This window comes from Megalops cyprinoides, chromosome 8 (genome assembly GCF_013368585.1).
Source record: "Megalops cyprinoides isolate fMegCyp1 chromosome 8, fMegCyp1.pri, whole genome shotgun sequence".
Lineage (NCBI taxonomy): Eukaryota > Metazoa > Chordata > Actinopteri > Elopiformes > Megalopidae > Megalops > Megalops cyprinoides.
The window spans coordinates 22,423,288-22,435,028 of NC_050590.1; the positions used below are offsets into that span (position 1 = coordinate 22,423,288).

General features: G+C 40.1%; 1 protein-coding gene across 1 annotated transcript; it reads right to left on the bottom strand.

Annotated features, from left to right (window-relative positions):
* Positions 1-1,495: 1,495 nt before the first annotated feature.
* fbxo3 (F-box protein 3) lies at positions 1,496-11,122 on the bottom strand. Its single transcript, XM_036535452.1, has 11 exons — positions 11,031-11,122; positions 10,183-10,272; positions 9,227-9,390; positions 7,372-7,486; positions 6,431-6,635; positions 5,094-5,139; positions 4,105-4,189; positions 3,587-3,709; positions 2,711-2,826; positions 2,016-2,206; positions 1,496-1,659 (listed from the first exon to the last, which is right to left on the bottom strand). Exons 1-11 carry the CDS (start codon positions 11,120-11,122, stop codon positions 1,582-1,584), a joined length of 1,305 nt encoding a protein of 434 aa, XP_036391345.1. The 3' UTR covers positions 1,496-1,581.
* Positions 11,123-11,741: the final 619 nt, after the last annotated feature.

Consider the following 11,741-nt stretch of genomic DNA (forward strand, 5'->3'; position numbering starts at 1 on the left):
TCAATTGCACAGCTTTTTTAAAGAAAAATCTTCATTTTTAAACTGAAGTCACCCTTTTAAAGTTGATATTGTATGCAATCAGCCAGTCATACTTCTTAGAGAAGCCAGACAGAGGCAAGTGGAATATTTAATACATCAATTAGTTAGAAAAAAAAAATTCAGCAGGAAAAACATCCACAGATTTTTACTTAATGTTCTGTTTGAAAAATTATTTTTTTGGAGGGGAGGGGTGGGGAGGGCAGAGAAAGCAAAAACCAAGATGAACACCTTATAGAGCACTGATGCCATTCCCCATTGGTCTCAAATCAGTGATCACGAAATGCACAGCAGAGTTGGAGAGGGAGCAACAAACAAAATGGGCCTCACAAAATGAAGATGAACTACATCGTTCTACACAGGAGAGAAAGAGATGGTCAGGGAAGTAAGAGGACAGTTTGTATATGCAGGCTCATATATATGTACATATGTGTGTGTGCTGCAGATGAGGACTCTTTCCTACCTACCTGTGACAAACAGGTTCCTACCAGAGATCACTTGTTAACAAGCCATAATACCAAAGATTGCAGCAATCAATTGTCAAAAATGTAATGCTGAAATCAAAGTAACAAAATCATTTTCATTTTACTTGGACCTCTTCTCCAGGCCTTGACTAGGGGGGGGGGGGGGGGGGGGCTGATGTCCACTTCAGCTATATTCATTTTCAAAGGATTTCAAAGCAGTGTGGAAGATGATGTAACTGAAATTTACTGGTATATGTGTTTTATTGTGCTAACAAAGTTTAGGATATTTAATATAACCCAAGTGAGAGAATACTAAAAGTTAATCATTCCATGAGAGACCAGGGAATCTAATATAAGTCTGGGCTTACAGTGCCACTGCACACACTTAATAGAAATGTTAGTAAATCATGGTAAGTCATGGTCTTGAAAGCCTCAAACCTGACACTGACAGTTGCTGGCACTCTGTTCCTTACATTATTCCGCTGTACCAACCCTTCTCAAATATGAAATGTGAAGCTTGTTTTGTACATCAGGCTGCTCTCCAAGGTGATCAGGTGGGAGCACAACTAGATTTACTTTTCTTCTGCCACAATGACTGACTAAATATGTCAACAAAATAGGGAGGCATTGCTGGGAAAGCTTCCGCGATAACCATTTGTGCTGAGATCATCACTGTAATACACAGATATAGAAATAATCCTTGTACTGAATATTCCTTTAATATACCTATAGCGGTATAATACCTATACCTAAGGCTATCATCATTGTTCAACAGCGAACACCCCATTCCAGATCTCCAAAATAGTGAATAAAGAACTCAATGAGAGGGAAGAGTGATGAAGGGGTCAACTGCTGCTGGTATACAAAGGTTTGCAGAGTCTTAAATCAAGGATCAGAGCTTTTGCACAGGCTATCAAAAGCAAAGACCTCTGGGAAATAAACCACAGAAATAAACAAACTGACCTGTGATTTTTCAAACCCTATCCACCCCCATTTCTTGTTAGACAGCAAAGTCCTGTGATAGAAAAGTGTGTCAGATGTGACAAGTGTAGCGTCCATTTGGGAAAGGGATGTTGATACCCTAGTGCTCACCCTCGTCATAATCGTCTGTATCAGAGTCGTCACCTACAGCCCTAAGTGGGAAATCACCTGCACAGCCCTGCAAAGGAAGGAGGAAATTATGTCATGTTTCCTGAGGGACTAGTGAAAGCAACATAAAAGCATGTTCACAGGAACCCTTCAGCTCAAATTCCACATCATGGTGTCCATAAACAAACTCACATCTTACCAACCTTACCAGCTGTTACCAAGATCTCATTTGAAATGACAAACAATAATATTCATAACTGTATGTACCATTTTTGATTTATTCATTTATTTTAAAAGGTAACAGGTGCATACTATACTAGGGGGACAGGATGGGTTCACACAGTGGTACATATTTGTTCTCTCCTTAGTGCATTTCAGATCAAACTCACCCACCCATTCCTTCCACAGGCTGCTAAGGATGCTTACCATCCGCACTGTGGACTCACGGAAGGGAGGACAGACCATGCGGAATCGGGGGATAGAGACGCTGAAGACCTCCTCCTTGTTCTTCAGACGGTGGAAGGTATAGTGTCCCTCCATGTGCTCTGAGGTGGTGGAGAAGGTGGTGCAGCTGGCATACTCGTGCACCTTTCCTGGCAACATCACTGGGAACTCCCCTGCACACACAGGCCATGAGAACTGTTGAGAGGCTGTTCATTAATCGCCTCTGCAATAACACAGGATTGCTGTGAATTCAACAGTCTCTATCCAGTCAAACCTCGGCAGGAACAGGCAAAAGACATTACTTGAGAGCAGTAACATTGAAGACAGGGGTTAACGGCGCACAGGGGCACACTCCTGTGGCATATGACCCTCTCAGCCATCCAGGGTGCATGATCTATGTGTACATATTTCTGTTGGTCTGGTTGTTGCTCCATTGGATGAAAACTATACGTTAAGTGAGTGATTGGAATACACACAAGTGTGCAGTGGATCCTGACATATGTTTGATTAATGGACTTTCGCAGGAAATGAGCAGACATATCTAAGTGTAATGTCTGGATTTTGCTTGATACATAAAACAATCTCTACAGTTTGACACTTACTGTCATCATTTCCACAGCTGGGTAGCTTCATTAGAAGACTGATTTGTTTTAACAAAAACATGTTTTGTTCCTTACCTACAACACCAGGGCCCCGCACTTCCTCTACATGACCATTAGCATTGGTAATCTTCCAGTACCTGCTGTCCAGCTGACAGGCATTCTCTGGAGAGGCATCCTTTGCCATCTCAATCCTGTTGAAAGCACAGCATGTCGTCAAGAGTTCATTCAGCCTCTTCTTATTCAAGGGGTTAGGTACAAGAAGCAGATAAATATTAGCATTTTCAGCAAGGGTCACCAATATATGAAACTAATTACCTAATATAGCAGATATACTACTGTACCTTTCTGTGAAGCTCTGTCAAATGAATAAAATAAAACAGATGACTGCTTAACAATCCTGGACCCAGGGGTCTCCAATTCAGCCAAGCTTGTTGTTGAAAAAGCAGATGAATATTGAAAAGCTCATCGTTTTCCTTGGCCCTACAAATCTGACAACAGAGTGCCCTGTTTTGTGTAAACCAAGGGGATTCATTTACTTTGTTTGCCTTTAAAGATGTGAAAAATCAATGCAGACCTGTGGTTTCAGTTACATTTTCCCATATATCCATACTTTATCATGACAGTAACTGCATCAACTGAATTGAAGCTGATTATGCCAGCAGCAAACAAATTTTACATCCAGACAAAATGACAGCTATCCATGAAGCCACTAACAAATTCAATTTTCCATCTCTTAATTTATGTTTTATTCAAGCGGGAAGCTCTTTTCAGAAAGAAAGAAAAAAAAAAAAAAAAAAAAAAAAAAAAGTTACCAACTTTGGGTTGATGCCAATGCTTCATGAATATAGCCAAGAACATTACAATCTTCACTGTGTTTACCGTGGACACAAACGTATAGTGTGATGCATTTGGAAATATCATTAATACCAACAGCAGGCTGGGCCAATGTACCTGATTCGGTATGTGAAGAAGTAGTGTGGAGGGTGCACAGAGCTGAGCTCTGGTAAGAATGAGGTAGACACGGATACTTTGATGTCTCCAGTGGTGGCCACACACTCCTTGTCATGGACATACCTTGAGGGGGGATATGACAACAAGAGCTGTAGCCACGGTGCAGATTTCAAGGTTTATATACAAAGTATAAAACAAATTCCTTCCTCAGCTGAGACCCAACTTTGCAGCTAATTTAGAGACTACAATCAAATTCCAAATTTCTTCAAAAAATGAAAGTGCCTTAACACTCAAGGGAGCATAACATGTCCTGACAATGTTGCTCAAGATGGGTAGTGACACAAATGAATCAACCATGCAAAATGACATGCGTGGCATGAAGATGGCTTTTTGAAAACTGCAAAAACATGTGGCCATCAGTTTGTTAATGGAAATGACCCTTTGGAATAATGGAAGTATAGCATTTCTCATAGTGTCCAAAGTGTAAGCCATCTGCTCTTAGCATATTAGGACCTTACCTGAAGATCTGGTCTCGGATAATGGGGTACTCGCCTGTTACCACGTTGTGGACATATGAGGTAAACCACTCTGTGAAGTTAGACCCTGAGATACAGAGTATATACAGGTATTAAGATTTTACATTTACAGCGACAGATCTGCCTACAGGTCACAATAGCCTTTGTCAAAACAAGCCATTTTAATAGTGCCTGATAGCATGTTTTATATAATTGTATTTAATTACACAATTACACGATTAAGTTTTCCACTCAGCATTTTGTTTCATTGCTTTAAAAATCTAACAATTTCAATTCTCCTTTTAATCAACAAAGTCTTGCCCATTGTTTGCAAAGTCACCTCCTGGAACCCTGGAATGACAGCCAATGGCATGCAAAATTGGTGGAATGTAGAGTGTCCAGTAAGCACTACCTTTGTGCATTTGAATCAGGAACCACAAGACAATGGAATTGGAATAGCAGCCAGGAAGTCAAGCTCAAACTAAGGATGCCACAATGTTTTTTTCAGTCTCTGAGAACTCCCTCTGTATCCCCTGACATCACCCTAGATCTCATGCAAGAATGATGCAATGAAAACATAGCTGAGCTGGAAGTACATGGTTTATAGCTATGTAGTATGAAAACTCAGCTCCACTGTCCCCTCCTGGGTCATGTCATAAGCGAGGCCAAGAGCAAGGTTTAAATTCCCAAGTTAGCACCTGAAAATTACAGAAGTGACATGCAGTTTTTGTACAAATACACAAGTACTATGTCAGAGAGATACTCTCGGGCTGAAAAGTTCTGCAGACCAAATAAACTCCTCTAAGTGGACTACAAACTTAGTTGCACACAAGAAAATTAAAGGCACAGAAGAGAAATAATGATCGCATATATGACTTCATCAGTTGAGCTGTATAAAATTAGGGCAGCTGTTTAATAGCACAAGTATATTTATCCACTGCTTTGCGGTCTCATATTTTGGGCCAATAACAAAAATAACCATAGAAACCCACCTGTAATGAACATGTCAATTGCGGAAGGATCTTGTGCCAATTGATCCTAAAATACAAAAACAAAAGACTATAGTCAGTTTGAGAACAGTTGTGATGACTCTCTACAATGAAAACTAAAGGATAGTGAGAAGACATGACTAGATGGCCCCCTGCTGACAAAGACCTGATCATGCACCCACTTACAGCTCATTTTTAACATTGCAGTACATGAAAAATAAGCATTCAGTGCTCCCAATCAATTTTTTGAATCATCTAAACATACTTATGACACAAGTTGGTCTACCCTAAAATTACAGCTAAATTAGATTAAATACAAGTTTTAGAGAAGAAAATCCTATTTAAATCTGAACACCATGGAAAATGTACCTGTGCCAAGAACATGTTGAAAAAAAAAGTTTTTAGGGCAGATTTAGTAAGCCTTTGTTGTCCAACCAAACACTTTTCCCAGGTATTTATGTCTCAAAATCACTTTCAGCACCTTAAAAATTTGCATTTGCTTTTATTTTTAGAGCCACTTACAAAAGTGCATACAAAAGAGGTAACCTAAAAACAGATGATATCAGTGTCTCAGAAAATAGTAGGAGTCATTACATAAAAACAGCTAAGTGCCACAGTTGGTGCAAGCGGGAGTTTGGGGATTTTGTGATTATAACCAACCGATGTCTGGAATCACTTTATTATGGTTGCACATAATAAAAACATCATTAGAATAAACCTACAACTACGACTGGTGCCTAAAGTACACTGTATTCTAAGGCTTCTGTAAATAAGCTCTTTAGCACACAAAACTTCTTAGGACAGCCAAAAAATTTTTTTAATTTAGCTACTACCCAGAAATATATATGATGGGGTCACCAAATGCACTCTAAGTCCTCAGTCCTATTTTGGAAACTGACAATTGGATATGTTATGTCTATTTCACTGCAACATCCACTGTACTCATGCAAAGGAGCTGGGGCATAGTGCACGCAATCCTCATCCAACTGCGACTATGTGTCTCATTGCAAGTTGCCTAGTACACTACAGTCACAGCTAAGCACCAACTGGAGGATGGGCACAGTTTCACTGGTTTCATCATCCAAGCAGGCCAATGAGTCACAGGTGCCTGAGACTGGCCAGACAAGTAGCCCCTGCTGACTCACCCACACCTATCCACTGCTGAACAAAGCCAGTTTGTTCCACTGCTGCGAGCTGCTGGTTACTGTCAGCTGATGACATAGCTGGGTTTGAACATGGGGCCATAGAGCTCAACATGAGTGAATGCCTTAACCACAGAGCTACTCAGGAGCCAGAAAACAGTAACATGACAATGCAACAGGGTCTGGCTCAGGACTTACTGGGCAGTGGTAGAAGATTTCTCCGCAGACCCGCCCCTCCACACTCGTCAGGGCCATATACTGGCTGAGCCCCGTGTGGAAACAGAAGGTGAGGGGCAGGCACTGCTTCATTCCCCTCCGTTGTTGGAATCCCCCCGCTGCGGTCTCTATGTCCAGCAGGTCCTCAGAGCGGTAGTGATTGGACAAGGCCATGCTGCCCATCAACCTGGAAAGAAGCCAATGTTTGAATAATACAGTCCAATTTGTGCCGTTCCATCATTTCTTTTAAAAGTTCAGTAACATACAATGGTTTGTTGGGTGATGTTTCTTTGATTGTAATTGGCTTGACACAGAGTAAATGACAGTTTACTCTTTAGTGTACTCTGGGGTGTGTAATGTTCAGGGTGGTGTAGACTGATTCATTTATGGATTGAGTTTTAGGGGTGAATGAACACTGAGTCTACACTGGAACAGTTTCACTGAGTGCTGACACCTTCCGTGCTCTATGGCAATATATGCTGCAGACCCACAGCATGCTAAGTCAGAGCTGGAGAAGGTCAGACATCCCATCTTCCCACTTATTTCATAATCCTTTACCTTCATATTGGGTTATTTTAGAAAGTACTTGACTCATGATGTTGTGTAAGAATAAAATATACATTTGAAAAAAGAATCCTACAGGACTCTAGTCTCTGAAAATCGTAGATCAAACTGTTGTAAAGTTGAAAATGCACACTCACCCACAGACAATTAAAAGTGTATCTCTCAGAATTTCCGGTAGAGCAGGAACATATCACACACTGTACCAAAAAGTCAACACATCTGAAGGTTTGTTTTTTTGGGTGTGTGCACTCTCAAATGCAAAAACTGAAGGTATTGACTTTTTCCATTTTTAATAGCACTTGGTTCAATGCGTGGATTTGTTCCTGCCAGTCTTACATTAAGAATTACTTATGACATACCCTGGGACCACGAGCCTCTGGCCGTTGTGTATTCGCAGGGAACAACGGTAGTCTTTTGGCAGCCTACAGCCAATCTGGGCTTCAATGGCATTCAGTTCCTCCTCCTTCGCTCCCTCTATTCCATAATAGCCCAGGATAGCGGATGGAATTAACACACAAATCAAAATTACATAGGAATATCAATAGTTGCGACTTACATAATAAATAAATGGGATATTAGTAGTCATTCTTTGAACCTCAAAACAGCATGGTTCATTTCATGTATAACTTGGACAGACAGGAGCGTATTTTTTTATCCCTTGGAAAAAAACAGTATGAAGGGTGGTTCACTTTATTGTTGTGTTCACTGACCATATTCAGTGCCTGGCCTGTACTGTCTGTAAACTGTACAGCTAGGGCTGCGCGATAACCGTAATATTGCAATACCGCACTATTGACAAGCCAACTGCAGGGGATGGCAAGCAACTGCATGTGTGCTCAGGAAACTATTTCGGTTGAGCAAAAAAAAAAGTTTGTGTGCACGAGAAACTGATAATTTTTCTCATGTCCCTTTAGGGGCTCTGTAGATTTGCGCTTAAAGGATTAAGCCTAAACAATTTGCTTTATTTTCATTTGACAACTTATATCTAGTCTAGGCTATAGGCTAGGCTTAATCCTCTTTTTCCCCATAAAGGAGAAAAGGCATGTAGCCTAGCATGTGTTCTTATTGTACCTCATTGCCCTTCTGTGTTATGCATTTAACATAAGTACAGTATTTAATGTTTTAAAACTGTTATCTTTGTCATTTAAAAAGCAACAATATACCTAATAATAGCCTAACAACAAAGCTTATTTATATAGCACTAAAATCAGGATAAAGTAAGTAATCTGCGCAAAAAAAAAAAAAAAAAAACGGCAGTAATACTGCATATTGTGCTGTTGAGCCACCCTTAATCACCGCAGGGGAAATTCCTTCACTGCGACAGTCCTATGTACAGCATGTATGGTTTATCCAGAACTGTTTGCACGTTTGTTGAATTTACACATACCTGAAACAAGATGCCTATGATCAGCAGAAGAGGTTAACTGGCACTCTCTGAGACTGTACTTTTGTCCATATGCAGGTATTTTAAAAAGCTGAAGGAGCTTATTATCATGACTATGCTTAGGCTATGTCATATGCTTATACTTTGTTTCACTTGGTGTCATTTTTTCTTGTGATCACCAATATAAAGCAATAAATTGCGCTGCATGTTGGTTGTCCAGTTCTCTGCACTCCATTTTGTACTCTTTCTTGCAGTAATACAATAAAACACCACACAGCCGTTTTCCCTGGTTCAGCTTTGGCCACAGTATCACATCCAAAGCAAGCCAACAAGAGGCAGTGGCGGCTGGTGAGCTGGAGACAGGGGAAGCTAAAACATTACCTTTAAATCTATCATTACTTTCAACCTGTTCCCCTTTATCTTCCTAGATTAACAATAAAACAAATAATTCACAGAATAATTGACACCAATCGCTTAAATAGAGTAAATGATTATGCTCATGAAACAGCGCAGATTGTCTGTAGTTTGTGCACTATTGCAGCTCACCAGCCGCCACTGACAAGAGGCCATTCTTAGTGCATGCAGGGGTGCTCCTCAAAGTACAAGAAAAAGAAAAAAAAAGTCAAATGTTTCATGACATCATGCAGACATATTACTAGTGCAAAAAATGGGGTAAAGGGGCTTGGTACCATGTTCTGATGATTACTTCACAAAGTCTAATGTTATGTTTATAAGACTGTTAACACTGTTCTGGCAGTATATTGAAGGCTGCTTGTTTCAGAATCATAGTTCAACACTATGTGTGAGACTATGTGGCTAAATAAGGCTACCTTTCAGGGAGTCAATCATCTGGGGGCATTTCTGGTTAAGGTATCTCTTCAAGTCATCCCAGGCCTTCTTCAGGGTGCTGTAGTGATCAATGTACTGGCCCATATCCTCGTAATATTCCCGGAAGAGATCTTTCCACGTCTGTCCCTTCTCCACCTTGTCTGACCTTGTAAATGCAGACATTGAATCACGATGTGCTTCATCAACATATCAACAAGACCATCCATAGACATAGCAATTTCCTTGGAATCTTGCCTCCAGGAAGGAAATGAACAAGGACAGAGCATGCAATTTGATTCATATTGGTTTGCACATGCAAGTTCACAACATTTTTTTTAATGCACGACACCATCTTAATATAAACTGTCTCCACAATTCTTAAGCACTCCAAAGAGTCCTCTTAATAACAAAGGCACTGGCTAATTAACTATTCCTATAATACATCAAATGACAAGTGATCATCTAGGACTAATCTTCAGTGACGCATCATTCTGAAAATTTCTACTAAGGGCAATCAGACGAATGGACTCAATATACTTTTACATTCTGGTTTCATAATGACATTTCAAGACTGACATCCTGGTACAACACAAGCTGAAGGCATTACCCTAATGTATTTTGCTGCAAAATATGAACTGCAGTAAAAATCTACAATTTTATGTTTTGGTATGATATTTTAGATTGCAGACTATTGTATGAACACAGGAAATATCTGGGTTGCATCTGTATCTTCATGACAGTGATTACCATTCATATGATGAGGATCCTTTACATAATATAAAACAAAAATATACTTTGCTCTGGTGGCAATCTCAATAGAAAGACATTAACTTAAATCTGATAGGGTAACGATTAAAATGTTAAACATGATTTTTACATTTTCTAACCAGGCCAGAGCTGATTTGTTCAAATGTGACCCCGGAGGTACAACGACACTTAATATCTGAAACATACTTACTCAGACAAAAACCAATATTTCAGACAAAGTCCCTTCCACAATGGGTTGTGGTTGCACAGCTCATGAAATCGACGGCTGACATAACTGCAGCTGGAAAAACAAGCGCATGCCGTTAACTAGCTACCTACCAAGATGTTGCACTGCATTGCTACATGGCTACAGTGACTAGCCGCAACCTATCACGATTATACTGATCCAGATAGCTAAACTGGCAGACTTGCTTGCTGCCTGTATTCATAATTTTTCTGCGGGAGAAGCTTAAACGGGTATCAGGGCAGCGTTGACATTAAATGTAAAATGCAAGCCACAATGACAGTTGATGCAACTTCATTAGCTTACCCAGCGTCACCTGCATATTTGCATTCACATGGAAAGGCACGAAGATAGACAGTACGAGCAAAAGTGTGACATTTGGCAAACTAGATACTTTATGAGTAGACATCATTTCTCAGCTACCACGTTGGAAGTGACAGAATGGATGGCTATAACGGTTGGCTTTATGCAACATAAACTGCTGATGGCTATCTTTCACTCTCGCTAGCTAGACGTATCATCTCTATACACTGAGTTAGCCAGCAATACGCTAATATGTAGCCAAGCTGTTTATCAGCCAAATCGAAAGGATGTCTACATACTGGAAGCGCTTTTGACCAAAATACACCACAACGTAAATACAAAGACCTTAAACTGCTAATTTAGCAGCAAAACGAAACAACAATGTGGACTAATTAGCTCGCTAACTAGGTAGCGAGGTACTTCTCTATGCTGTGCTTTCGTGTTTACGCTTGCTAGTTTTCATGCTAGGTGTACTGCTAGAGTACAGCTTCTAGTAAGAAACTTTAGCGTACCTGATAAAGTCTCTAAAGTCAAGAAATGACAAAATCAATAGCAAGGGGTCCGAGGGTATAGTCTCCAAGTTAAGCTCCATGGACGCCGCCATCTTTAAACCTGTAGACTAATCTTTGGATCCCTCCTCTTTAAATTAGAAGCGGGCGGGACTGCACGCTGCTTTGTTATCAAATAGCTTGCACGTGTGGTTTCAGCTGATACGGAACTGGGGCACCGTGTACAAAAGTAGACGCTTCACACTCTTAGTTACATCTAGGAGCTATATAGACTTATCTGTTAAGATCTAGCTAGCAAGCATAAACCTAGTTACACAAACACCTCAGCTGCATTCGTTTTAATCCACCGATTTCTCCGCATCAGAACACTGGGGAATTTTCATTGTCGCTATACTCTTCAGTATAGGGTATGTAAAAAAATCACGATGTAGATTTTTAGAGAATATTACGAGACATTTTTATAGTTCACTTGACACTGCTACAGCACTTACAAACGTCTGTTCAAAGATCGGTCATGATGATAGTTCTTTTTCCTTCCTCCAGATGGCAATAGATACACAGGTCTTGAGTATTTCGAAGTGAAAGCATTGTATTCAGAAGCAGTAATGCATCGTATAAATTCATTTGAGTTTTTTTTTTATACACCACGGGTCCCTTCAGAAAAAGTGGTCGAATCTGAGATACTTTTATTTTCATTGAGATCATTCTTGTTTT

Bases quoted from the DNA above. Each gene is read 5' to 3' on its own strand.
- fbxo3 (XM_036535452.1), bottom strand. From the start codon at position 11,122: ATGGCGGCGTCCATGGAGCTTAACTTGGAGACTATACCCTCGGACCCC. The intron at 10,273-11,030 runs GTACGCTAAAGT...TTGTTTTTCCAG, and splicing joins GACTTTAGAGACTTTATCAG to CTGCAGTTATGTCAGCCGTC. The intron at 2,207-2,710 runs GTAAGGAACAAA...CTGTGTGTGCAG, and splicing joins GCGGGGCCCTGGTGTTGTAG to GGGAGTTCCCAGTGATGTTG.